Genomic DNA, 27,711 nt, shown 5'->3' with positions numbered 1-27,711 from the left:
TTGTTTGGATAACCATTTAGGCACATATTTCTGTTTGTATTTTTGGCAGGTTGTGACTGAAAAAAAAGTGTACTAAACAATGTGTTTGGCAAAGCAGTCTATGAGCTGTTGTTTTAATCGTTTTTGGACTAGTGCACTGTGGCCTGCTGCCTTCAGTGTGCATCGGTTAATTATTAGACATTGACCTCCTTAGTGTAGACTCGACATATTTTAAACTTGTTTTTATTAATGAATCAATGGTCCATTAGTGAATGCACAATCAACTAAACTATGCAATGCAGTTGAGTAGTTGTTAACTTTGCACCCAGCACCTTAAATTGTTGCCATGGAGACTTTATTAGGGGGTCCATAATTGCCAGATTACTGTGAACATTGCGTCTGTGTTATGATATGAGAGTCAATGATTATGTTTTACAATTGCGACAACAGACGTCAAATCCTTTTGAACTTAAACCTAGTTAGATTGCGAATGGGACATCTATCACCGTCAATGGTAGAGAATTAGTTCATGGTGGTAATTGTATTGCAAGTAGTTCAAGACAAAATGTTAAACAATGGAAAAAAACCAATGTATCAGTTTTTTAATGGTTAACTAATGGCTATATGTTGACATTTTAAACAGTCAGGCCCTTGGTCCAATTTTAGGGATTTTCTTAGCTGCTATAATTTTTAAAGGGATTTCCCCCTTTAGTTTACTACATAATTATTGGATATAAAAGCACCAAAAATTATGAGTAATTGTTTAATAAAATGACATTACTGCATGAATTATATAATGTGAATACGTAACCTCATTATGGATGTCGCTTAGCTGGAAACAGTAAAAAAAAGACAACGCTCATTTTCAATTGTCATAAATTAAATAATACTCTATATTAAATCACAATGAGTAATGCACAGTTAAAATATTTAACTCGGATGAATCAATGACCAATTAACATTAAAAATGTATGATTTGAGGAGCTCGTGTCCTTGTTTGCCCATCCCCCCCCCCCCCCCCCCCCGTCCCTCACCCTCCCAACTAGTGACCAAGTGATGCATTCATGACAATCAGAAATATAAGCATTCAACCACACCGATCAAGATACGTTATCCACACAACCCAATTCGTGACATCGGCCTTTCTCTCAGGAAGCGTGATTTATATTTACTCACAAATTCTGATTATTATCCCTCCACTTCTATTGTTTTAATCTATAGTGATTACTATTTGCATTTACTCTTACTCAACCTTCATGCATGGATTGTGACAACGTAAACTTCAAATAGTTCCAATTAGTTTGCACTATTCAATCCTTTTCTAAACTTTCAAAGAGGAAGGACGCAGTCCCAATGTGTCCCCCTACTACAAGTCTATATTTAGCCGTCATGTGTCCAAGTGGTCAGTGGAGGGGAGGACGCGGCCACGCCCCCTGCCTGAATGGAGGGCCCCGTGCGTAAAGTCCGACTTGCGGCCGAGTGCAACTTTTCACCCTTATTGTTTTGAAATATTTCAGCATTTTTTAAACATCTGCGCACGGTGATTTAGATGCAGACATGACGCGGGAGGAAGATTTAATCCGGATTGCCAAGAAGTTGGAAAAAATGGTATCGCGAAATAACACGGTGAGTTTCGGAACTGACCTGAGCTCTCTTTTGCAGTGTGGAGGACAATGTCTTCTTTAAGAACCGTCCTGATGCCTTACTGCGTTTTAAAAAATAAAAATAAAAATTCAACTTGAAATTAACTTGCACAAACTTTCGGAATATTTCTTCTTGTACTTGCACGTGTATTCTTGTGTGCGTGTGTCCCTTGTCAAGGGAGTGGTTAACATACGATCAACAGGTGTTTGCAAGAACGCTGATCTCGGAACAGCTGGGACTTTATCAGGGTCAAGTGTTGCACGTGTTAAACGGCACATAATCAAGTCCTGTTTTGTACACTAGCTGAGGTTTGCATATGCAAGTTTAGTGCACTCTTGTATAGTTAGTTTTTTTGGGAAATTGGATTTTTAATCATTTCAGGGACACAGGCAATGGCAAAAGTGGACACTTGATTGAACAAGGGAATATTTTTGGGGGGGAAATGAAAAAAAATCATATTTTTAGATGATTAAAAAATACGTTTTTGATCATTATAATTAAACGTATGAAATGACAGTATTCATTAAAACTAAATTAATTAAATTAAGAAAAACAGTCATAAAAATTGCTCCAAGTAACATATTTACTTATTCACATATTTTGCCCAAAGTAAAAAAAAAAAACTCAAATCCTGCTAGTGTCTCGGTTAGTGCTACGCTCGTAGAAATAAATAAATAAATTCAATAAATAATTCAATCTACGATAGTGTTGAAAATGAATGAAAGGACTTGGTATCAACATTAATAACAATGCCTTACATATCAACCTGCATACCAGTATAGGTTTAATGTAGATTACTTTATTTGTATAAGCATGTTTTCATTTAATTTTCTGTTAAACTATGCATCATCCTCATTGTGACTTTGTTTTTTTAACTGATATAATCAAGTAGGGGGATAATAAATGTATTAAAAAGTGTTTGTACCTCCAGGATGGTGCTATGGACCTTTTAAAAGAGCTCAAAGGCTTCAACATGACACTTGAACTGCTCCAGGTAACACATTTTTATTTTATATTTAAATGAATAAATAAATAACACATTGCAGTAACCTAATAAATTCTCTGTGGTGTGTGAATACATGCACAAAAATGTATTAGCCCACTTTAAAAGTGAAAGAAATCCAAAATTGGTATCCATTCATACAGAGGTCCAGCTGTGTTCAGAGACCACAATCTGTTCTAGTTCATTCCAAAATAGTCTGACTTAAGCTAAACATATTCTAAAAGGCCTTCCCTCAACTTTTCTACCAAAGTTGGAAATATAATTATCCCACATTAATCTTTCAAAGATGACGAATGAAGTCAACCTAAACCCTAATGGAAATGCTACATGAGCTGTGTGCTAAAAATGTCCATTTGTCATTAATTTCCTCTCAGGAGACCAGGATTGGCATGTCGGTGAACAGCATCAGAAAGCACTGTGCAGACGAAGAGGTCATTGATTTGGCAAAAGTCCTGATTAAGGAATGGAAAAGACTTTTGGGTAAGTCATGTGCAGACCTCATACTTGGTCACTGAGGCGTTCAGCAGATCACGTCCAGACATTATTGTCCCCTGACGTCACACGCAGACTCCAGCCGTGCTCACATGCAGAAAGCGTCGGAGGAGAAGAACGGTTTGGACTCCAGCGATGCCGCAGGGTCTCCAAACAGGTCAGCCAGTCAAGGTTGCCCTCTGTCAAATGCCCTTAAAAGTGTGATCCTCACTCATTCACTTTGCTTATAAAGTAGTGGTTAAGATGGGGATGCTCTTTTGTTATTATCCTATTTGTTTAAAACTAGGACACATCAGTAGTTTGACCACTCTCAAGACGGTTCTCTTTCTTAAGAGTCTTGGTCTTGGCCACTGGGGTGAACCCTACGTAGATATTCTGTCAAAACTAGCAATTCAACTTCATTAATATCATTTTAAGGAAAACACACATGCACACTCATACATAAAAATACATTCAAGTCAGGTCTTAGGCACATTGTACTGCGCTCGTGAATGACTACAACTTCAATAATATAAGATAATAATAATTATAATAATTCTTTTTGAATAGAGTTTTGCTCTCAAATGTCTGCTCGCAAGAAAACATTGGTTGTGCATAGTTAGATTTTCATCGCAACACTAGGATTGTGGCTGTAACTGTTTTTTTTTTGCTTTGACAAATGCTGCAACTACCCGAAATTATGCTATTTCTGCCACATAATAATAATTTAAACTGGTTGGCGTGTAAATTTCTTTTTAGTTTTTTTAAGTAGCTGATTAGCTGTTGACTTTGTGAAATTCTTGGTGTATATAAGTTCCTTTTTTATTTCCAAGTAGCACGATTGATTTAAAAGTAAGAATTACAAAAAGGAAAGTATTTTATATTTAGTTTAGAATTGCCAGGTGCCCTTAAAACAAATCAAGGCACAATCTGCCCATGTGCTTGAATTAAGACACCACTTATTAAAAGTCTTTGTGGGAATTGTACTGTTCCTGTAAGGGTGATGAATACTTTAATTTTGTTGTCATCTCTGATTAACATCTCCTGTTTATCAATTGGGATCTCTTCAGCAGTTTCACTCATATGAAATGCAAACAAGAGTAAGTGAAGCATCTCTCTTGTCTAATGCAAATGAAGCAATTACCATTTTCCCCCCCTGTACTGATTATTTTCAGGCAGCACAGCGAACAAATCACATCTGCACCCAGCCACGCCGTTCTTTTGTGCATTGATGACATATTCACGATCTAAAACATAAAAAATACAGCATCTATTGTTTTTTTGTTGGTCCTAGGAGATTGGACTTCACGCACAGACACGATTCAGTACCTGATGCTAATCAGTCCATAAAAGACTGGCAAGCAAAACATACTGATGAGCCCCAAAATAAAATCTCACGCCGAGACGAGTATGTGGATAAAAAGCAACGGAAAGAAGCAGTTAAAGAAGAAATCAAAAAGCCCAGAGAAGCAGAAAACAACCAGCCCGAGAAGAGACAAAAAAAGCACGACAATCGAAAGGAAAGAAGAGAAGAGAAAAAGTTGAATGAGGTGAAAGCCAAAGAAGACGGCAGACACGGGAGACTGATTGACACATTGCCAAACAAACCCGTGAGCGACGCCGACAAGGAGAGACCAGCTGGTATCCAAAAGCCGTTATTTGAAAGGTGAGAAGATGCCTCAGGCCAATTGAAAATGTTTGCCCGCAATAAGTAGCGGGATACTTACAGGCGGCAGAATGCAAGAAATTCCCGCTGATCTGCTCTGAAACGATAACAAAACGGCTTGGGTTTGCGCTGCTGGATTCACCTTCAATTGGTAGCCAGCCAATCGCAGGGCACGATGAGGCGAATAAACATTCCACACTCACACCCAAACCTTAGGGAACTTATTAAAATGTGTTAGTTTAGCAGTCGCTCAACTCTCTTTTTATCCCATATGTTGACCCATAAGTGAACTTGCCCCAAATTCCTTCATGTTCTGCTTTTAGTGGATTTAATTGAGAATGCTGTTGCCAAATGACGTGGAGAAATTAGTTAACTAGTTGTGCAATCAGGGGAAGGCTTCTTCTTTTGCCATCTGGGGAAAAGCGCTTCATATGGGAGCGAATCAATTTGAAGGAGCCTCTTCATTACAGGAGAGGTGTTTTGGACAGCAGTGTTTTGTATCCCACGCGCTTCCCCTCACCTCCCCGACCCGTTCGGCCTCCTCCGCCGATCAAGCGGCCCTCTGCGGACGGAAAGAGAGAGAGGTCAGCCTCCTCAGTCCAAGTGCACGAAGTACTCGTTGGAATGTGCATGCTGCATGCCGACTCGGCTCAGTTTGACCTGCTCCTGTGCCAAATTTGTTCAGGAAGAATGGTAAAGACTCAGTGTGCCCCGAGGGCAAGATCCCTGACCCGGACTCCAAGAAAGACAGGTCACATTTGCATGATGTTCTCCCAAGCATGACTATGGAGTGAATGGATTTTTCTTTGGCCAGCTGACATTTTTTTTTTTTCCTGAATTAGGAAAGTTCCAAAAGATCCAAATGCCCCATGTGCGCCGCTCCCTTTTAACCTTCATCCTCCGCCACCAAGGTCAGCGTGCCCAGAAGATGTCAGCTCTCCCCGTGACGCCAATTGAATTGTGGTTCAAGCTGTTTTGTCCTTTTTAGAAAAGAGCCCCCAGATCCAAATGCTCCTCTGCCTCCACTGCCTCTTTACCTTCACCCCCCACCTCCTCCTCCAAAGCGCCCCTCGTTGGATGGGAAAAAGGAGAGGTGGGATTTGGATCAGATCAGAGCAGAACTTAGACAATGGAACTCCTTTAAAGATTTTTTTTTTTAATGTTTTATCACCACAGGAAGGACACCTCCGACTCTAAAATAGCCTCACAGAAGAAACCAGACTGTGTGAAACGAGAAAGGTCTGAAAAGTGGACACCCATTGTGTGAATCAAAAAGGAAGCAAAAATGTGGGATAGTTGTAAAAAAAGTTGTTTTAAGTTAATTTTTTCATTCGGAGGGTGCTGGAGCCTATTTCAGGTGACTTCAGGCACCAAGCAGGTGACACCCCCTTAATTGGTGGCCAGCCAATCGCAGGGCACGAGGAGACAGACAACCATTCATGCACACACTCATACCTAGAGTGTCCAACTAGCCAACCATGCATGTCTTTGGAATGTGGGAAGAAACCGGAGTACCTGGGGAAAACCCACACAGGCCCGGGGAGAACATGCAAACTCCACAACGGAACCCTTGGTTTCAAAACTGTGAGGCCACCGGGATGCCTTATTTTAAGTTAACTTTGCGAATAATTCCAGTCATAAAAGACTGACTATTACTTTCATTTTTTAATCATTATTTGTCAATCCAGGAAAAAAAAATGGAAAAGCCACAAGCTGTTATATGTTCTTTTCTTCCAGGAAAGATAGCTTGGATAGCAAAGTCGCTGCAAAACAGTCAGTGGATGTCAAGAAAGAAAGGTGACTTTTTGAAGCCCATCCAAAGCTAGCCGGACTAAAGACGCAAATCTGGTGTTTTTCTTTTTCTTTCTTTCTTTCAGAAAGAACTCCCTCGATTCCAAGTTAAGCCAGCCGTCGAAACACCATTCAGCTGATTCTAAACCCGCCAGGTCTACACCGACCGGGTAGACTTTTGTGTTTGTTTCTTATGGAAACGTTTTGAAACAAGTGTGTTGTTCTTCAGGCGCGAGTTCGACTCAAAGCAAAATAGTTCACCTCCTGCCAGGAAACCTACATCTGAAAGGTACAGTTTACATCCACCATTCCTGGCTGTGTTACTTTTGGTGCGTGACGATGTTGACTTTGTGTGGCAGGCAGGAAACTCATGCCTCAAAAGCCTCTCAAGCTGTCTCTCAACAAATAAAGCAATCAAGTGACCACCATGAACGGTATTTACACTTGTCAGAAATTTGTCAAAAATATACCAAGGAGATCTCATTTATTTTCAGATTTCCTTGCATTTCCAAACCAGACAGCTTGGACAAACATCGATCACATATTTACACTTAAAGTGGCACTAAAGCAAGGGTGTCCAAAATACAACTTGCGTGCCACTGCTCAGTTTTTATTGGCATGCGGCAAATTATGCAAATATCATTGCTTATGGCTCCCAAAAGAATCTTAAGTTCAGCCTGCATTCTGTTGCATTTCTCATCTTTAACACTAGATGGAGGTAGTCACTTAAACAGTGCCTCCATTATTTCTAATCAAATTAGTGTAGAATTTCATTCATTTTCTGAACCGCTTATAGTCACAAGGTTCGCGGGGGGTGCTGGTACTATAGACCTTGCGGTCTCTGACAAACCAGTTTTTTTATTTTTTCCAGAAAGGGCAAAATAGAAGCCTCAAAAACTCAAACCACTCCCACCAGCCCGATATCACCTGGTTTTGCCTCAGTCGGGGGTCCATTATCGCCTCGCCTGGCTACCGGTGACTCAATCCGAGACAAGTGCATCGAGATGCTGACAGCTGCCCTACACACCGACAGTGAGAAATTTAATTTAAAAAATTTAATAAAAACTGTAGCACATATTATATATTTAAAAGTGCCTTTTTTGCACATCTGTTTTGCGCACAGATGACTACAAAGACTTTGGTACCAACTGTGAAATGATGGCAGCAGAGATTGAAGACCATATCCTTAACCATCTGATTTATTACTATGGGTGGCTATAGAAGCCAATAAAAATACAAATAAATAAGGCTGCTGGTGCTGAGAAAAGCAACATTGTGCCTAAAACTGTTAAGATAAATCTTTAAGAAGCCTATTTTTATAAATTTGGAAGCATTATTTCTTTTTCCATTAATTGTAATGGGAAAATCGATTCAGATTTTGAACACATCACTTCTAGAACGGATTGTAGTGGAGAATCGAGGTAGCAGCGCTGTATTCGTTTAAAATCTCGGCAAACTGACAGTGTTAATGTGTTAATGCAAACGTATTGACAGGTGACTCACCTCCCATATTAGGTCATGCACTGGTTCTTCCTTGACTTCCTGAAGCACATATTTATCAGGAGATCAGGGCAACTGACATGAAATACAAGAACAGAGTAAGGAGCCGTATCAGTAACCTTAAGGACCCAAAGAACCCAGGCCTTCGCAGGAACGTTCTCGCAGGAAGCATTGATTTAAACCGCATTGCCACTATGAGCGCGGAGGTAATTTGGATAAAAGAGTGTTATTAGCTGATTGAAGGCAATGACCGTTCATTTAAACTTCCCGTTACTATCAGCACTCCAAGTACAAATGGTTTAAAACACCACTCATCGATTTAAAAAAAAAAAAAAAAAAAAAAAAAAAAAAAGCATTGCCCAAGCCTTCGCCATATAGGATCATATTGCAGTACTTCTAAATATATTATATATATATATATATATATATATATATATATATATATATAAAGTAAAAAACAAAACAAGAAAATCCTGAATTGGTAAAAAAAAGTGATGCTGGCACGACAACAATCAAAAGAATTATAGTATTGACTCAGATAGGAACATTTAAGTATATCACTTCGCTTCACATGAATTTAATGATCACTTTCCAAGTTCTATCATTTCATTTCTTTGCTTTGCCTTACTACACCACACGTAGGAAATGGCGAGCGACGAGCTAAAACAACTGAGGAACGTCCTCACCCAGGAGGCCATCAGGGAGCACCAGATGGCCAAAACTGGGGGGACCACCACCGACCTACTGCAGTGCGGCAAGTGCAGAAAGAAGAATTGTACCTATAATCAGGTAAATCAATAAACTGACAAGAGACAAGTGCAATTTAAATGTGTTGCCCTCTGCACATATAGGTGTATAAATGACAAACTACTCGATAAACTGATTGCTGTTTGATGAATTAGTGATCTTTGAACGTCTTTGTACTCGTGCGTGTGTGTGTGTGTGTGTGTGTGTGTGTGTGTGTGCGTGTGTTGTATACAGGTCCAGACACGTAGCGCTGATGAGCCCATGACCACTTTTGTCCTGTGCAACGAATGTGGGAACCGCTGGAAGGTAAACTTGAGCAGTGTGTGTAGGAAGAATGTTTCTAAATACCTGATTTGCTTTCTCACATTTCAGTTCTGCTGATGTCTTCCTGGTGAAAGCCTCGTGTTTTATTTTTTTCAATAGTAAAATATCTAAAATTGAGATTGGTGATTTTAAGTGTTTTTCTACAATTGTCACTCGAATTTTTTTTAACGCATGCTGATAATGAATGTTTACTTTTTAATAAATAAATGTGACTGACATTGAACATAATGGGAAAAAAATAGGATTTTTTTTCCATAAAATGGCGTTCCATGTTCCACTGAGTATTGTATGATGGAAATAAAGTGGATTGCTGATTCTAGAGTTTTGAGGGTTTAAAAATGTTTAATCTTACATCGTCAATGTTCATCAATTATTCCCTATCCCTTCACAAATATTCACATTATTTATATGTACACATGTGTGTCTGTGTGTGTGCGCCCACATCATTAAAGCTATTGCTACAGTGTACATAATTACATTGTCCTCCGATCTTATGCTATTTGAAACTGAATTTATTATGGAAGAAAATTCATACTTTGCAGCAGGTGGCAACAAAGCATCATGAGTCTGCACAAAGGCAGTAGCGGTTCCATTTTGGAATCTATTTTTCCACAGAGTAGCAACTGCAAATTAAGTAGATGCAGGCTTGTTGAGCCCAAAAGCTGGTAAAAGACAGAGAAAAGCTGCTGGGATGGAATGCAAAGTGAAAATCCTTTTCACTCTCATGCATACATTGATTTCATGGCCACAAAGTTGTAAGTACCTCACAATAAGTTACAAGTACACAAAAGTATATTTTGAGAAGTATTCATAGAACAATGAATGCATATATACAGTATATGCCATATGGCCATTTAAAATTGGTTTGAATGTAAGCGCAAGCTACATTCCACTACTTGTGCTGCTTTAATCCCATCAAACATCTGCACAGGCAGATAGTATGCATCAAATTTTCATTTTGGACTCCCACCATGAAATAATAAGGAATGCTTACTTAAGGAAAGAGAATAGTGTAGTATAATCATATCTGGTCTGGTCTTTTTACTTATGGTTTACATGTAACACTTTCGGGATGCATGCTAACAAACCATTTAAAAGATCTTGAAAAACCAACGAACAAGAGGAAAGCTATTAAATTATAAAAATGGGGGTGGGGGGGGGGGGGGGTGCAATATATGTCACTGGGTTTCTTATGATTGAAGAAGGCTCTGATTAGACTATCCAGTCCAGTGAGTCAATTCTCTTTCCTCCCTGTAAGAGGCTATTTCAGTTTCTCATTTCACAATTTCCGATTTGATTTTATATCGCAAGCATAGATCATTTAATTGCTGCAATTCTATGAAGGTGTGAGCATATATATATATATATATATATATATATATATATATATATATATATATATATATATACACACATATATACATATATATACACACATACATACACACATATATACATATATATACACACATACATACACACATATATATACACATATACACATGTACATGCATACATAAACACACATGTATGCATGTATATATTCATATATACGTATACAGAGAAAGAGAGAGATATGTATATGTAGGTCAGCTTCAGGAAGTGGCTTTTATAGGCTTTATGGCTCCTTTCTCAATAGCTTTCTCTTTATTTTAATCTGGGAGTACGATTAAATGAATTCTACAGTATGTTGAAGTGATTGCACCTTCCTTGCTATAATTGGTTGCGACGCCTCTTCAATTATCATGATAGAAAATTACCACCCTGGCCTTAAAGGTGGTACGTTTGCAAAGACTGTTCGCCTGCCGGCATGAAGAAGGTTTGAGGACATAAGGACAAATCCTACAGGGGGTCAATGTAGGCTTGATTAGATGTCCCATCATCAGTGTGTAACAATGCAAATTGACGGGAAGTCAATTTAGCAGCAAAATAATTCTCTCAGCGTATGCTGATGTCATGCACCGACCGCTTTGTGCAAAAGGAATATAAATGATAGATGATGGCATACCACTGGCTCTGGTTAGAGAAGCTTTATGCAGATGAGATAAACTTGCTGCAGAGTTTCGGCTAAGAATGATGAACGCCTTGAGCAGAATGTTTTGAGAGCTTCATTGGAAAGAAGAAAAGGGCAAAAGACGAGAACAATAAGAGGACACCTTTGTGTCAAATTCTCCCTGCAGAGACGCCGGAATGACTGGGCATTCTAGATGCATTCATCATGCAACCCCCGCGTCCTGGGACTTGATTTTAAACTCAATTCACCAAGATGACAGTGGCGCACACAATGTGGTGTTTATCAGAGAGTTTACAGGGAATCGAAATAATGGAGTGGCCCGTTCACAACACTAACCTCAACCAATATGAACACTTGATCGGCTTGTGCGTGCTGTTCATGCTGGGGAGGCCAATACAACCACTTTGCATTCTATTGCTGCTAAAACACGTCTCTATCTAGTGGCAGGCAAAAGTTCCCAAACTGTATATAAACTGTGGGTGTTTACTGATGAGTTATATTACCATCTTCACAGCTAAATTTATATTCTGTGTACATTTTAAGAAAAAAAAAAACTGGCATATGCCCAAAATGATTTATACCCTTGGCAATCTGTCAAAATCTATGGTAAAATCCAGACTTGCATACCATTTCAAATAGTCCTTACTGTTCTAAAGCCTCCTGAATACTAAACAACTCTAAAGATGAAAGGCAGCAAATGATGTTATTTCAACTTCAATTGCCAAAAAATCCTACCAAAACACACTCGCCAAAGAACTGACCAAAAGTGTATATAAATAATAGCACTGTTCCAGACACTTGAATGTCATCGACGTGTATTTGTTTTCTTTTCCTGATTATATAAACTGGTCGATATTTAACACTGTGATGTAAAAGGGTTTTATGGTGTTGTTTAATCGGTTGTTTTTGCATCTTTGGCACTCTATAATCAGCACTGCTGCTATTCTGGCCATCAGGATTTGAACCTACTGAAATATATTGCATGTGTGTGTGCACTGACTTACTTGTAAGCATACAGTCTGAAGCTGTGAAAAGAAAAAGGTTTCAGAAATTAAAGAAAAACACACAGATGTCTTAAAAAATCATTTTCACACCAATTAAGTGAAAGTGAATATTTCTCACTACATGCGGAATGGTCTCTCAGCACACTAATGCATTTGAAAATCACTGATATGTTATGTCATAATATTCTTCCAAGAAGCCTAGATTGTCACTTAATGAAGATGGTGGCTTACTAGGAGCTCATAGTAATTGTAATGGACCAAAACTTCCAAATTGTTCTCCAAGTTTGCCCTATATGTGAAGTCAATTCAATAATTCTGTGTGCAAGACATCCCCAGAATAGAAACTTAGTTTAAGTGTATTTTATCACCCTTAACTGTTACACTATGGAAGCATGTGCATGAATACATTACTTTAAAGGCATTATACACTCACTATAATGACTTAAGTGTGCTTTCACAGTCTAATGGGATTAAATACAGCAGCTATACATCAAAAATAGAAAGTGTTTTTCTTTTAATGGACACTGAAGGTATTTGATAAACAATGAACAATGTGTTTAATGCAACATATTTGTATTCATCATCTCATCCATCCATTATCTAATTGTTGTCAAGGGTGAGCTGAAGAGGTTGAGTACAAAATGGAATCGTTTAAAGCATAAAAGCAAACTAACCTCATATCAACGCAATTTAAGGCAGGGAACCTCAAAAACAAATCTTAAAGGACTCAGACAATGTGTAAATTGATTTGTTTGGTCCAGCCATGTTAGAATTTTGCAACATTCAAACAAAAATAAGAGAAAACAGGCTTTTCTATTTCATCAACAATTAATCTTACAGTCAGAATAACCAGAGAAAATCCGAGCAATGCAATCTATGAGCCCCAAAGGTTAGAATTGAGTCCAGTGTGCAAGATCTGTGCTCTCCAAATGGCTCGAGTTAAAAAAAAAAGGAAAAGCAGGCTCCAATGTGTCTGTTCGCGTATCCAAAATGACGCAAACACTAACCTTTAATCCATTTTACCTGTAGCTCTGGTGAATCTTCATATCTTTACAAAATCTCGCTCTATGGATGGCCTTTCCTTTCACTGTGCCTCAAAAATAGATGTTCTGTCACTGGCTTTTTTTCTTTTCCACGATGATGTGACCTATAATAAATGGAATGTTTAAATCCACACAAGTAAAGCGTGACCAAGCACAGCACACTGGATGTGTAATGTGTGCGGAGAGATGCTCTGTCTACTTATCCTTTAAAGCACAATTCAACAGTCCAAAATAGCAGACAATGTTGCTATTCAATACAGTGTAAAATCAAAGAAAAATAACTGCATCTCATTGCGTGCACTGGCTATGTAAGACTTTAAGATTAATTGATCATTGCGCAGCTTCGTCGCAGACTATTTTTAACGTTTTTGGCTGTGGCTTTTATTGGAGGAGAATATGGTCCCTTCTCGTTTTGACTTTTTATGGCCAGAATGTTTGCACAAGCCCACTTTTGTTGCGTGACTGTAACCATTGTTATCCTCAAAATGTTGACACTTGAAGGAGATTTTCGAGCAACGTGGTGCTCCTCTCGGCTTTGATCGGTTTGTCTCCCTAAAAGCTTGTTGCCATAGTGCAGCCTGCGTCCCTCGTCGGTGTTTACGCAAAACCAAGCTTGCTGCTCTCCGCTTGTTGCCTCACACTGCTTCTTTCTCCACCAATGAAACTCAATCACACTGGCTGTTTCACACCAATGACCAAAATGTGCTCGTTAACAAAAGGAATAGCTGCTTGGACCGCCAGCATTTTTTAATGATCTCATACAAAGCAGGATAGATGCCAGCCAGCAGTCAATGCTGCCACAGAATGGCCATCAAAATCTTATTCTCCAGAAAGTCTGCATTCTCCTGTCTGATTGGGACCTTCTCTGAATCCTGATCTGATTCTATTAGACTATTCTTTGGACGTCGAAATTAGAGCAGCCGACTTAGCGAGTGCTTTTACAGCCCAAAATTTTAGTTCAGAAATTCTACTGTTATCATCCATCCTAAGCATGGATGATGAAATCAGAGTAGCCAGAGAGAAAAACATGCATGCCCGAGGGAAAAACATGCAAATACAGATAGGAACCCAGCGGGGATTGGACTCTCAATCTCAGAACTGTGAGGCAGACGTGCTAACCACTAGGTCACCAGGTCGACTATTAGTGTTTTGTTCCTGTAAAATAAATTTGTATTTTAGCTAAACTTGGGTTTTCTTTGTGGCATTCGTTTCATGCCTTTTGCTGAAAATGGCAGCAAATTATTTAAAAACATAATTTTGTCCAGTTATTTACATATTTAATGTCTACCGCTGTCAATGTCAGTGAATGAGGTAAAACTGTCATGAATGCCTTTGGCTGTGAAGCGGAGTTGAACCCATGAGCAGGAAGCAGGCGAATTAGGGTGCTCAACTTAGGAATTTAAATGAAAAATAGCCATACAAATAATCAAAACTGGGACAAAAGTTAACAAAATGAACTAAACAGGAGAGACTCACACCGACAAACAAGCAAACATTACTTACACGAACAGGAAACCGGAAACAATACTACCACACCGACATACAGATAACACATGGTTTAAATACACAGACAGGGGTTGATGACAATCATACACACCTGGGTCACACATGGGTCACACATAAAGGAGAGCCAAAAGGGGACACATTAGGCTAAATGCATACAATCAGGACACACAAGGAAAACACACACAACCATCCACCAACCCCAACAAAACGTGTTAAAAACAAAAGACAAGGTGTATTAAAACAACTTTGAGCAGAAGGGGAAAAATGAAAGTTGAAAGAGGGATTTGTATTTAGTGAAAATGTTTGGTTTTCCAGCGAAAAGATGGCATGTAAAAATGGAATGTCAAATTCACTCAGAATATAAATTGGGGTACGCCTTAAAAAAGGGCTCAAAATGTATCAGTTCTTGAATGATATATTACTTGCTTGCATTTTTTAAAATACCATTTACCATTTAATGTGTCCAGTCCATTTCAACTGAATACTCTGAAATCCCATTAACACTACAGATTTTTCATCCTCTCAAAATGTTCTCTATGATATGATACTCTATTGAAATAGTGTAAAAATTGGATCACATGAGTATTGAAAGCAGCAAGTAAAACGTTTGGAGTGAGGGCAAAGTGCAAATTGAAAGGATGTTCTGGAACTTTCAATTCCTATTTGGTTTCAGATAAATCCTATTGGAAAGATGATTAATTTTATAAATATGTTTTGGGTATTTATAGTCTCGTTGAAGCCTCTTTTCATTTTCCGGTTCAAGAATTAAAATCCGAAGAGAGAAGGATTTATTTGTTTGTTCCAGAAAAACTCACCAAGTACTCGTTTTCTAAGTATACTTTTAAGTATATTTTTGCAAGACCACAATACAATAACAAAATACAATGCTGTTCTTTGTGAAAGAAAAAAAAATACCACTGCATTTTACATTTGTTTGCATTTCAATGTCAAGTTGTGTTGTTTGTCATTTGTATTAACTGAGCTTTCAAAATAGAATCTTAATAGTACTATACAGTACAATACACTAATTAGGAGTCGTCCTTACGGTAGATATTTCTTTTTAAATATATGTCAACCACCAAATAACTTATTGGAGGAACATTCATTTACAAAATATGAAGAAAAAAAACTGTCATGTTATATGTTGCTAATGAAACCATTTCCGTCCAAGCAAGGACCCCAAGTTAGGGTTTAAAACACTGACTACACCAAAAGGAAAAGCCCACCTTCCATACACACATTTACCATTATAGTGGCTTTTTTTTTCGAGTGCAATTTTGATATCTTGTTTCCAACTCCACACAATCCGTTGTATCGATTCAAATGAATCTTCGCTCCACTCGAAGGACATTGAAAGCCTTGCGGCTAAATGACCATTGGGGCTGGCCACACTGCTCATACGCTTCTATTTTCTGGGACAGCTTGATTTAGTTGCCGCGTCCTTTCGAGTGAACATCAGCGTAAGTGACACTCTAATAAAGAATTTACTTTCTAAGTGGTTGCTGCTCAGAAAGTTTCCACAGTGATTTCCCTTGGCCACAGCTCACATCACCCCATGCTTTCTTTTCACCAGCCATCGTACAAAATGCACATATTTAATAGTGTTCTGCATTGTTTACATTTTGCCTCTACATGATTTATGCACTATGTAGTGTTTTTTCTTCACAGCCAGGCATTGCCTTGGTTTGCTAGAGAGAGTAATTCATTGGGAAAACAGTCGGATTGCCAAATCAATACAAGATATAAGATTGGATAATATTATAAACTTGAGCCCCAGGGAAATTCTATTCTCCTATCATCTAATATTATCATTGTATTATTTTTTTTTATGAGTGATCTTGTCTCTTCTAATCCCATGTTTATTTCATGATACATTATTATATCTTCCATTACACTGTCATCTCAGCTCATGTTACTTTATTAAATCTAATATTGTGAAACCTAAATTAAACTATCTCCCTTCAATTCTTACGCCTTTTATGTTATCTTTAGTAAACATTTATCTTGTCTTCTTACCTGATTTGATTGCATGTAATGCATCTCCTGCGAATAGTGTTTAATGTTGCCACTCGTTTCTCTCGTTTTCATCACCATTTTTTCCCCTCTTTTTTAAACACCCTATTCTTTGAAAAATTGGCTTCAATTTGTCATACTCTGAGTGTATTGGAAACGGCCTTCTCATACATAGTAGGTGTTGCTTTGCAAGAGATACTTGACAGCCACAAATTGTTGTTTTTTCATTGATTTGAGCCAATGTCAGTGGTCTCTTAGGACCACAATAGCTCAGGCCTTTGGTAATTGCTTATCAAATTGCCAACATCTTTAACCATGCATGTTAACTCTTTGTCTGCCACTGACAGCAATGCACATCCAACCCTTTTCTACTAGGAGGGCTGACGGATAATGATAGATACCAGACGTCTGAGTTTAAATGAATTTTGCATTGCCAAAAAGTGGCCTTGACCTTGTTTAAGTTCCTGTTAAAACCGTCATGAAAAACTCTGTCGAATCAGCAAAATGCAACAACATCCGATTTGGCTCACCTCGGACCTGAATTTAGCTGATATATCGTCGTTATCTCAGCACATCACAGAAGATATCAGTGAATGGAGGATGGGGTTATCCGATTATCCCTTCTTGTCTCTTGAGTCATCGCAGCATTACGTTCAATAATCGCTTCTGATTTCCTAACTTTGCTCAGCCTCATAATCTTTGAACTGACAGTGATCATCACTGTTGACCATCTTTACATTGAAGTGCTCAAGTCCCGAGAAAACAAACGTACTTATTGTATGCAGCAATATTTGACAAGGCCTTTACTCCTTATTGGTTTGCCATTGAGCCAAGTGATATGTGACCGTGAGGCTTTAAAAAAAACAATATATAAAGGTGGGCTATTGGTCAGCGTGTCATCCCCACAGATATCAGATCGAGGATTCAATCCCAGGTTTGGACCTTCCAGTTTGGAATTTGCAGGTTTTCCCCGGGCTTGTGTGGGTTTTCCCTGGTTACTCCGGTTTCCTCCCACATTCCAAAAACATGCATGGTAAACTGGTTGAGCACTAATATTTGCCCCCAAGTATGAGCTAATTGTGACCTAGCTGGCCACCGCATCAGGCTGGGATAGATTTGAGGCACACCATCCCCCCCACCCGGGATACATTCCAGCCCCCCCCCCCCAACCCTTGTGAGGATAAGCGGTTCGGAAAATGAATGAATAATATATCAAGCAACACGCAGTGAACTGCCTCGAAAATGAGAAGTTAAATTAGACATGAAATACTTAGCATTCTTACCAATTGGACATCCACAGCCTCTCCTCGCTTCTCATTTAGAACTTAGCTTTCATTACCGGCTGCTTCTGAAACTGGTGAAGACTGGTCGGGTAATGTCAGCACGTAATTTTGCTTCTAGCCATTGTTTCCTGCAACCATCATAGAAGTTTGGAGAATATAAGAGTCAGTGACCAACACAGAAAATATCCAACACAATTCATAAGTACTGGTATAGTAATACAATACTGTAAACAACATTATTATGAATGTGATCATTTAAAACTGAAACTTTGACCAAAAGTTGGCGAGAAAATCGAGCAGTTTGTTCAAGATCAAATTCCCATAATTCATTGTCTATGTATGTAACAATAACTGTTATTGTTGTTGCAGTTGAACTCATTGGCCATGTATCAATATGCGCATTTCCTCTCTCCTTGTGTTTTTGTGGACGTGTTGTTAGAACAAGAACGGGCCAATTCAGTCATCGAGACATGCGCGAAGTGTCAAGTGATTGAATGTAAGCGCTTTAAAAAATAAAAAATAAATCTCCTGCCTTATTTCTTTCACTCTACGTGCTTGTGCAGATGCGATGCTAATTCGGCTTCCAGATGGTCCTAACACTTGTGGCACTTCACATCAAACCATCATTTTATGAGGTATTTTTGTTCAGAGCAAAGAGTATCCATTTCAATATTCAAATCTGATCCAGTCACATTAAAGTAAGTAAAAATGATAGTGTTTGAAAAAGGAGATTCTGGGACTTTAACAAAACAATTTGCAGACCAAACTCAATGACATCTAATGAAAACAAATACACGTTTAAGATGAGGATATTGATATGACTTGTGGTAAATGTTGTCAATTTTGTAATTGATGTACCCTGGTATGTTTCTGGAAGGCGTGGCAGTGCCCTTCTGTCACATGAGACACGCCATCTTTTTATCATAGAAGATGGTAGCTTGCTTGCGGGAGAAAAAAAAAAAAAAAAAAACAGGCGCCACCCCACATTGACTTGGCTTGATGCTAATGTCCACATTTGAAAAGCATTAATGTATCACAGTGAGAGCAGCAGACCTCCCATAGGATAAAGAGCAGAGTTTCAGATACAGTTCCCTCCTCCCTTTTAATGGGAATCCTGATGCAGCAACTGTTTCCAAGACAACCGTCCTTTGAGTTGGTGTTTCAGCAAGCTGGCGTCTTCATCCTCTGTTTGAATTCAACTTTGCCTCAATTGTTCCAAAACCTCTCTGAGGCACTTATGTTCTTCCTCATCTCATTGTGTCTTCTTGTTTTTTTTTTACTCTCTGAGGCTTTTGCAGTCCCGCTCGGTCGATACGATTCCTTCACCTACCGATCCGTCTTTTTTTTCCCCACTGTGTTTGGCAGCGCCTACACTAAATTGTTAAATTGATCCGTTATAGATCTGCGACCATTAATCTCAAAGTCCTAGACAAGTATGAAAAAGAAATAAAAAGGTTCTCCATGTTAATGCAACTTCCACCAGGGGGGATTTTCTCCATCAAAGCCATCTTCACAATTACACTTGTTTTTATTGCATTGCGGGGAATAGACACCAACAGTGTGCTCATAATTGATCCGATACTTTCCCGCGTGCAGCTTTATGTGTTAATCATTCGAGCTTTTTCATGTAATAGCGCCATTTACAAGCCTATATTACTGATAAAAATTACCATTAGTCACTGTCGCCGTAAATGAGTGTAGGTTTCCATTCATCATGAAAAACGAGCCATGTTGATGATATTGGCGGCTCTAGGGAAAATTAATCGTATTCTGCTGGAAATAAATGAGTCAAGTAATGCCCTTCTGATGTTTTCCTGTATATTTATACCTATAAACGATAGAAGGAATTTTAAAACCAAGTGTCAGTGTATTGTTCTGTGTTTATAAGCATCAAACTATCATCACAGATTAAAAAAACAAACAAAAAAGATGCATAGAGGTTGTTAATTAGCTTTGTGCATGTCAAGGATAATCTCCTCACATCAATTTTGTTCAATCACAGGCTTTCTTTTTTTGTGCTCACCTGGTGCACCTCCATCACAAACCATGACTAGCATTTAAAAATCTTACTCAGTGGCTGACTTTGATCTCCTCACATCTTTTTTGGATGTTTTAACGGCGCCTCTTGTGACATTTTTGCTGGCGTCCTCCGCCAGGGCGTGAAATCACATCAGCTAATCAAGTCCCAAGCCCAGACAAATCACTCGTGCGTGACTAATTATCAGTGGAGGCAACTGAACCTGTGCCCGTTAGTGCTGAACACTGCTGAGAAAGAAACAAAAAAAGGGACTTTGAAGAAAATAACATCTTGAGAGCGACAGTGAGTCACTTTGCCGTTTGGTAGTTAGAGTAAATAAAAATCTGTCAGTCACAGTGTTGATGCCTGCGGGATGTCATCTGCTTAAAGTCGGTAATCGCTGCAATGTATTTCTTTGTTCATTTGCTTTTGTTTTACATTTGGCAAGCATCAATGACTTTGCAACCAAAAGTGCTGCCATGTTTGGAAGAGGAGTATTTTTATTCATTTTTTTAAACCAAAATGTCACAAAAGAATATTCGTGATTTTATCGAACAAATTCATGACTTTATCCACTAACTACCTGGTTACCTAGCTACCGACCCACTACATTCACTTGCTGCTTATTAGTGAAAGAAGCGTGCGCAGAGTTGCTGCAGGAATATCACACAAATTACAAGGATCTAATTTCCTTTTTAGTGATTGCCCAGTGCCACTGCGTTGACAGCACACCTAATCATTATTGATCAATGGTTTGGCAGCCTCATTAAACACTATGATATTTGGAGGTCTGCAAGATGCATCTATAATTTCAGGTCCCTTGTTTCGATCCAATGTGTTAAAAGATTAGAAACAGCCATTTTTTATCAACAAAACTCTAATGTAAATACAATTAAAAAGCTTATTTCTGCTAAAACATACACATGTGTATGTGTATGTGTGTATATATACATACATATACATAAATACATATAGTATACATATACACATATATACACACATACACACATGTAAACATACACACATGTACACATACACATATACACACACATACACACATACATACGTATATACATATACATTTACACACATACATATACATATACACACATACATATACATACGCACTGACTTTTTCTTTTCATAATTTCTGCAGTGTCAAACCATGAATCAGCTGATGCCTATTGAATTGGTACAATAAGACTGCTGGATTACTTGATGGTACTTAATGATGAATTTGCATTTAGACAGTTGCTAATGGTGCTGAATACAAAACATATCCCCTTTGAGAACAGCTTTTATACTCTAAAACCTGCGCAGACTGTCTTTTAATGTAAATGATACCTAAGAGAGCTAGCATGAAATGAAACTGACACCCAATAAAGAAAGTACTGTATTCCAAAACAGCACTTAAATATTATGAGAAAAGTTTATTTTTAAACATTTCACAAGCGAATCCCTACACCGTATTAAAGATAAGCTATTCTTCACCTTTTAACAAAACTAAAAACAATACCATGTGGTCTATTAGTTTCTCCTACAGATCTGCTTCTTCAATTTGAGGTAACGCTTTATTTGGATATCATCAAGCCATGAGATACTGTAGTGGTTCACTTGCCTGCCTCCGGTGTGAACAGTGTGGAATCAATTCCCGCTCAGTGCCCATGTGATTGTGAGTACGAACGGTCGTCTGTCTCCTCCTGTGACTTACGACTGGCTGGCGGCCAGTCTCGGCTGTAGTCCGCCTTTGGCCCGAAGTCAGTTGGGATAAGCTCCGGCACCCTGCGGCGCTGACAAAGATAAGTGGCTTGGAAAATGAATAAATGAGCGAATCAAGCGTTTGAATGACGGTTGTTCGAGTTGATGAATATGCAACGGAAAAGTAAAGGATTATTTTTCGGGAATTTTGAAGCCTCCAATTCCAGAATGCCGCAAATAGCTGTGATGTTATTCCTCTGCCTTAAATTCATTTTCCTTGTTTGTTTGTTTTCCTTCTCAGATGCTGCATGCAAAATACATAAAACACTGTTCTATGCTGCAACGACACTAAACAGTTGGAACCAGTGACTTGTCAGTCAAATCATGATTGCATGTAATCTTGTCCATAGCAAGTCATTCTTTCACTAATTGGAAAAGGGTCAAGTGAACAACACCGTGTTTAAGAACATGTGTTTGTGATTATCTTGGTGAGATCCCGACGCCGCAATTGCAATCAAAGGCTTTTCCTTGTTGACACAGTCCACTCCCACACACGTCCATCTGCCCCCACACCACTGTGCATACCAAAGCAATTCACTTCAACACAATTCTGACTTGCAAAATGAATCAAGGTTCTATCTACGTAATCACTCCCAGGAATTCAAGAAGAATCTGTCCTTTTTGCTTGCACGTGACAAATTTCCTCGGCCAGCATCAACTAATTTTTTTTACCAGTCATACCACGTCTCACATTCGCGAGGAGGATGAATAAATGATCAAAGTAGCCAAGTCATGAGGGTAAATATTCTTTTTTAAATTGCCAACAAAATGGTGTTATAGCAGCAGAGCAATTTATTTCACCGAGCTGCATGTAAAAGTAGACATCTGCTGCATGCTAACGCTAAACACTTCGTGTGTAGATGACAATCTATCCGGGTGGACCCTCCATGAAGGCATGAGTCACTTTTGATCCATCCATCTGGACTAACCAAAATGGATCCACGGTGGAAATTAGGGATCAAATTGATGTGGCATTCAATATAGACTCCACCAGGGTTAGCTAGCCCTCTTTCGTAATTAAGTGTCCCCCATTGGAGGCTTAATAAAGAATCAAACCAGCCAGTCAAGATGCAATACTTCACTGAGGTTAAATGCAAAGGTAGAGTCACTGTCATGCTTTTCTGTAATTAACCGTCTATCCATGAATTAAAGGATGACGACACGTATCACACCTAAAGGTTGAACAGACCGTTTTTCTCAGGTGGCAGACGGTATACAAAATACATCAATAGTGTGAAAAAAGTACCTTTCTTACAGCTTCGCACACTGGCATTGTGGAGGAAGAAAATGTCAAGCTATGCATTGCAACTCTTTGACCTTTTGAAAAGTCTGACGCGCACACCAGACCGTTTTAAAGCGTGTGGCTGCCACGATAGTAGATGGAAAACACATCCTCTTAATGGTAATAGCTGAAATCTACCAAATGAAATATGACAAGCATTAGAGCGCAGGGAATGCGAGCTATTGCATTATTCAAGATCAATTAGGCTGCAGGCAGATATAGTAGAACTTCTATTGGAACACAAAAGTTTTATGATGCAGGTTGACACCCCAATTCATGTTAATTAACTAGTCTCCATCAAAAAAACGTCATTCACAATTTTTATTAAAATTGCTTAACATTTTTAACAGGGAATTTTTTTGGTAAATTAAAATAAGTAAACCTACTCACCATTTCTGATGTAACGAGAACGACGGTTGTCGGCAGGCAGATTTATGTCTTGTGCAAGCCTTTTCTTGTAAAGAAATAAATAAATAAATCAGATGTACTGATTTTGTTGAAGGCATCGAATGGGAATTGAATGGTATATTATTTAATTTACCATTGGTGGCTTTTCCTTCTTGGCATCATCAATTTGTGTTGGGGCAGCTTCAGCCAAGAGGTTAAGATGACCAAAGTGGCCAACCTGGATTGAGATTGTGGGAGACAAAAATCAAAGTTAAAAACTAAATATTCCAGTACTCTTCATGCCTAGTCCTAAAAATAAACGGTGTACACACTCAGAGAAAGAATCGTGTGTACGCGATCATGTGCTTTAAAGAATGCATACATTTTGGAGTAAATAACTCCGACTGTTCAGGTCTCGACTCTTTTGTTTACTTGGATATAAAAGAGAAAAATCACTCGGTGTGTCCTGGAAATAGAAGAATGAGCAAGGCCATGTATGTTACGGTTGAAGAAACTTCATTCCTCTAGAAAACAAAGACATTGCTTCAAAAGGAACTGAATTATTCAGCCACTTTTGTCTTTCAGGTATCTATTAAAACTGAATGAAATCTTCACATTATGCGCGTCACCACCCAAACCACCATTCTTAGCACACACGGCTACATCCAATGCCTGTCAATGACTCTTGTTGTCTATTCAATGGGATTGACGCAAACAGACAGACTTTCTGTTGATATTTTTGTGAATTTAGGTGCTCGTCACCGCACCCCTCAACCAGGACAGAGTTTTTTTAATGATTTCCTCCCTTTCAATTGGGTTGTGTAGATGTTTCCAGAGGTTTCCTTGGGGCCAATGAATGATGTGTGCAATCGTGCTGCCTGTACAGACTAACCAATAATAATTTTCCCCAAGAGAAGACAGTACAGAAAGCAGTCCTATCGCAACTAACAGCAGGATTTTGTATGTGTAACGTTCAGTATGTCCACTTCTCTACTTTTCTGAGTTGAAAACGCCTGCAGGAGAAATAAGAGGACGGCTTGAATTACAACATTTTCATCCTCACCAGCGTTTCATATGAGGTTTGGTGTCCTCTTGGCCCTGGAAATATATGTTGGCTCACTTCTGAGGGGTAGCGTTGCGCCTCTCGTGTGAGCTGTCCCATTTGGACTATTGTGTCTGAGATTGAGTGTTGTGATCCGTCCTGTGTCAGTGTGTGGGTTTAACTGTCAAGCTCATAATGTAGCACTAAGCACGCCGACGTTAGAGGCCGAATTCAATGAGATTTGAGAGGGAAGACATCTGTTTGATAACCTTGTTGACCTGCCCACCCCCACTGGCCGTCTTTGTCCTTGTCAAAATAGAAATAGAAAGCTCAAGACGTCACATGGCAGTCTCCAATTGTGGGAATTGATGTTTCTAATCAACCCTTTTTTTGGCTTTTCTTTCGCTGGAGGGAGTAAATGTGATTATTATTATTCTCATCACAAAAATGTCAAAAAGAAAAGTTGATGCCTGGTAACAAGTGAAAAGAGTTCAGGATAAAAAAAAAGACTAAAAAGACATGAACAGAGCATTGACTGGCATAAGAACAGAAAGAAACTAATCACAAGGCACAGGAGGTATGATGGGAGAATTTTGCAGGTACAATATAGCCATCCTTATGAAGAAGGCAAGGATGGGGCCAAATACAACCAATCAAATGGTATGGAAGTTATTGTTTAAAAAAACATGTTTTTTTTATCCCTCGAGGCCAGGCAGTGTGGCTTGTGGCAGGAAGACTGATTACATGCATTCCTGTAGGATGACAACGCTTACACAAATAACCTGTGTATTGCTTCTCATGAAAATATTGTTTGGTGAGAAAAAAATAAGACATTTTTAAAAAGAAATACTTATCAGCCAACTTTTGGCTATTCGTGGAATCCTAAGTGTTAGGAATGTTTCCTGTGGTTCCCTTGTCTTAGTGTTTTAGCAACTTTTTCAAAGCATATGTTACATTGCATTCAAAATTAAAACCATAAAATGTGTCCATTATCCGTACCATAGAAATCTACTATGCTGACGTCAGTAAATTGCTCGCCCACACAATTCCATAAACGTGGTCTGCATCTGAAGCAGACTGCTAGACATATAGCAACTGTGCCATTCTGGGTGAAAGATGGAACATTTTCACATTGGCCATTCTTTGTGGGCTGCCTTACGCACCTTTGCCGCTCAATATGCATTCTGATAAGATACTTTTGTGAAAGATGCTTCATCTCCCCAAGAGGTATTCAGTAACAAAGAACGATACAAATTTGTGGAGAATAATGGTGTTATGTTTTCAGTGCAGGTAGATGCAAGAAAAGACAGAATTTTAAGCCACTGTGGATTTTTCCTTGCAAACATAGGAATCAATTTTGAACTGGAAACAAAGAGGGAAGAAATTGTCCTTTCTGAGTTGTTGGCAGAATGATTTTCTGAAAAAAAAAACCTGTTTGGATTCTTATACAAGTCTCGCCGGAGATTGGCAGTCTCATGACATCAACTATTGTATATTTGTCAACTCATTTTCCTTCTGCTCAAATCACAAATGACAAAAACTTGGCATCTTGAACCACATCTATTCTAACATTCCACTTCTCATGTGTATAGTCTTGACATTTTTGATGTGGCCATTGAAAAGTTTGATCAATTACAACACAAACCAATATGGCTGAACAACTGCAAGATTGATTAAAATTGACTAATATGAGCCATTGCATGCCTCTGTTTTCTTTGCGCATGTACACAAATGTGTTCTAGTCGATAACTCATGCACAAAGTACAACACAGAAAAAAACAAATCATTCACAGGCTTCAGGAAAGAATCCACCATAATGGTTGCTGCTCTATTATTGGCTTTGAAAACCTTGTTTAATATTTAATTAGCCTGGCTAGTGGTAGGTAATTTCATTACTCCTACGGGTTATTCAGGTAATGTCATGAAGGTGGCTGGCAAGGGACACTGCGTGCACTAATGTCTCCACAAACACAGGCTTGTAAAAGCAATAAGAATAGAAAAGCCTCATTAAAGAAGTGGATATGCGTATTATATGGAACAACATGTGTTGACTAGTGGACTAATACAGGCTGTTTCAAGAAGATAAATCCAATTTCAAAACCGATAAACAATAGGTAGCTCCATCTTGGAAACATGTTGTACTTACCTTCATGTTTTCCAGCACATTTGAGAATTCTTTCCAAACGCAACTGCACCGAGCTGATTGCAGCGGTTTTTCGACTTCCTGTAAATATTGATGACATGAAAGATTGAAATACAAACCTGAAGGGATGTACAACACGTGTCAAGATTTTTCACCTATTACGGCAGGTCTTGGAACCGATTAACCGAGGTAAACGAGGTATTACTGTACATATGTATGAGGTACGAGTTCTGAGATTGTTAGTGTAAAATATAGCTATATATAAGGCAATGTTCCCTCTAATTTTTTGTTTGTCTGGGCAGAATGACAACCTCCCTGAGCACACTGAGTACCGGTGTGAGCAACATCATCATAGCTCGCTATGGGCACACCAGTATCACACCTGCCAAAGCAGGTGCATGTCTACTACACATAAATGATTCAGTATTAATAAAATTTAATGATTAATATCTATGAATGGGCGGCCTGGCGGATGAGTGGTTCGCGCGTCGGTCTCACAGCTAAATAAATAAAATAAAAATTGGATTTTATTTTGTGCGCTCCATATGATTTGCTGTGCGCAGAGAAGACGAGAGTAGTGCGGAATTGTGCACGCGCGCAGCTTAGAGGGAACATTGATATAAGGTATCACAATTCATTCCACAAACTCCTAAATTTTACCTTTCGACGTAATCGTTGGGAGCTCATCATACTTCATTCACCTTATTGAAGAATTCTTCTAATTCAATCGCAACTCCAGTGTAAAGTAACTGCAACCCCGATGGCCTCTACGTCTTCGATGAGGCCCTGGAGAAAAGAAAGAAAACTCAACCGAGTACGTTGTGTTGGGAGTTTTTTTTCTTTGCAGTCAGGAACTGTCGCATGCAGGCGCTTTGTCATGCTGATGCAGTCACGAGTTGCCCTGCCACAACTCTGCCTCGTTTCACCCACACAATGCCAAAATTGATTGCTTTTGAGGACGTGCTGTTTTGATTTTGCTCTTACTGAAGGAGGAAACTTGTATTTTGGTTTATATTTATCTACATATTTTGTGGACCACATGCGGGATCACTTTGACAAAGTCTGTGTGATGTATATATTTCAAATTACATTTA

General features: G+C 38.8%; 2 protein-coding genes and 1 long non-coding RNA gene across 6 annotated transcripts in view; 2 read left to right on the top strand and 1 right to left on the bottom strand.

The window, feature by feature from the left end:
* Positions 1-1,332: 1,332 nt before the first annotated feature.
* On the top strand, positions 1,333-9,446 carry tcea3 (transcription elongation factor A (SII), 3). Of its 2 annotated transcripts, XM_077598047.1 has the most exons (16): positions 1,334-1,432; positions 1,529-1,605; positions 2,555-2,617; positions 3,001-3,106; positions 3,194-3,275; positions 4,392-4,763; positions 6,501-6,560; positions 6,641-6,709; positions 6,784-6,843; positions 6,914-6,988; positions 7,426-7,586; positions 7,678-7,738; positions 8,110-8,260; positions 8,697-8,843; positions 9,036-9,107; positions 9,174-9,446. In XM_077598047.1, exons 1-16 carry the CDS (start codon positions 1,369-1,371, stop codon positions 9,180-9,182), a joined length of 1,629 nt encoding a protein of 542 aa, XP_077454173.1. In that variant the 5' UTR covers positions 1,334-1,368; the 3' UTR covers positions 9,183-9,446. The 2 variants fall into 2 exon arrangements, with proteins under 2 accessions (XP_077454174.1, XP_077454173.1); XM_077598048.1 differs by lacking the exon at positions 4,392-4,763 and having other exon boundaries at positions 1,333-1,432.
* Positions 2,610-27,711, bottom strand: part of LOC144072767 (uncharacterized) — a 36,595-nt gene continuing 11,493 nt past the window's right edge. The window contains exons 4-17 of one of the 3 annotated variants that reach the window (XM_077598054.1): positions 27,278-27,403; positions 26,621-26,698; positions 23,587-23,670; positions 23,436-23,499; positions 23,010-23,179; positions 21,624-21,795; positions 17,989-18,116; positions 13,167-13,290; positions 12,144-12,164; positions 8,058-8,129; positions 7,482-7,573; positions 4,242-4,344; positions 3,124-3,297; positions 2,610-3,041 (exon numbers count right to left, since the gene is read on the bottom strand). In XM_077598054.1, the coding sequence (XP_077454180.1) occupies positions 23,160-23,179; positions 23,436-23,499; positions 23,587-23,670; positions 26,621-26,698; positions 27,278-27,307 (276 nt within the window). In that variant the 5' untranslated portion in view covers positions 27,308-27,403 and the 3' untranslated portion in view covers positions 2,610-3,041; positions 3,124-3,297; positions 4,242-4,344; ... (5 more) ...; positions 21,624-21,795; positions 23,010-23,159. Of the gene's footprint in view, positions 3,042-3,123; positions 3,298-4,241; positions 4,345-7,481; positions 7,574-8,057; positions 8,130-12,143; positions 12,165-13,166; positions 13,291-17,988; positions 18,117-21,623; positions 21,796-23,009; positions 23,180-23,435; positions 23,500-23,586; positions 23,671-26,620; positions 26,699-27,277; positions 27,697-27,711 lie in introns of those variants that run through there. The other 2 variants (XM_077598053.1, XM_077598052.1) reach the window with 2 other exon arrangements.
* Positions 5,243-6,349, top strand: LOC144072768 (uncharacterized). The gene is made up of 4 exons (XR_013299931.1): positions 5,243-5,347; positions 5,449-5,514; positions 5,606-5,674; positions 5,752-6,349. It is a non-coding gene; the product is annotated as an uncharacterized LOC144072768 (long non-coding RNA).

Source organism: Stigmatopora argus, chromosome 4 (assembly GCF_051989625.1).
Source record: "Stigmatopora argus isolate UIUO_Sarg chromosome 4, RoL_Sarg_1.0, whole genome shotgun sequence".
Lineage (NCBI taxonomy): Eukaryota > Metazoa > Chordata > Actinopteri > Syngnathiformes > Syngnathidae > Stigmatopora > Stigmatopora argus.
Note: the sequence above shows the minus strand (reverse complement) of the source record. Positions and strands in the feature narration are given on the sequence as shown.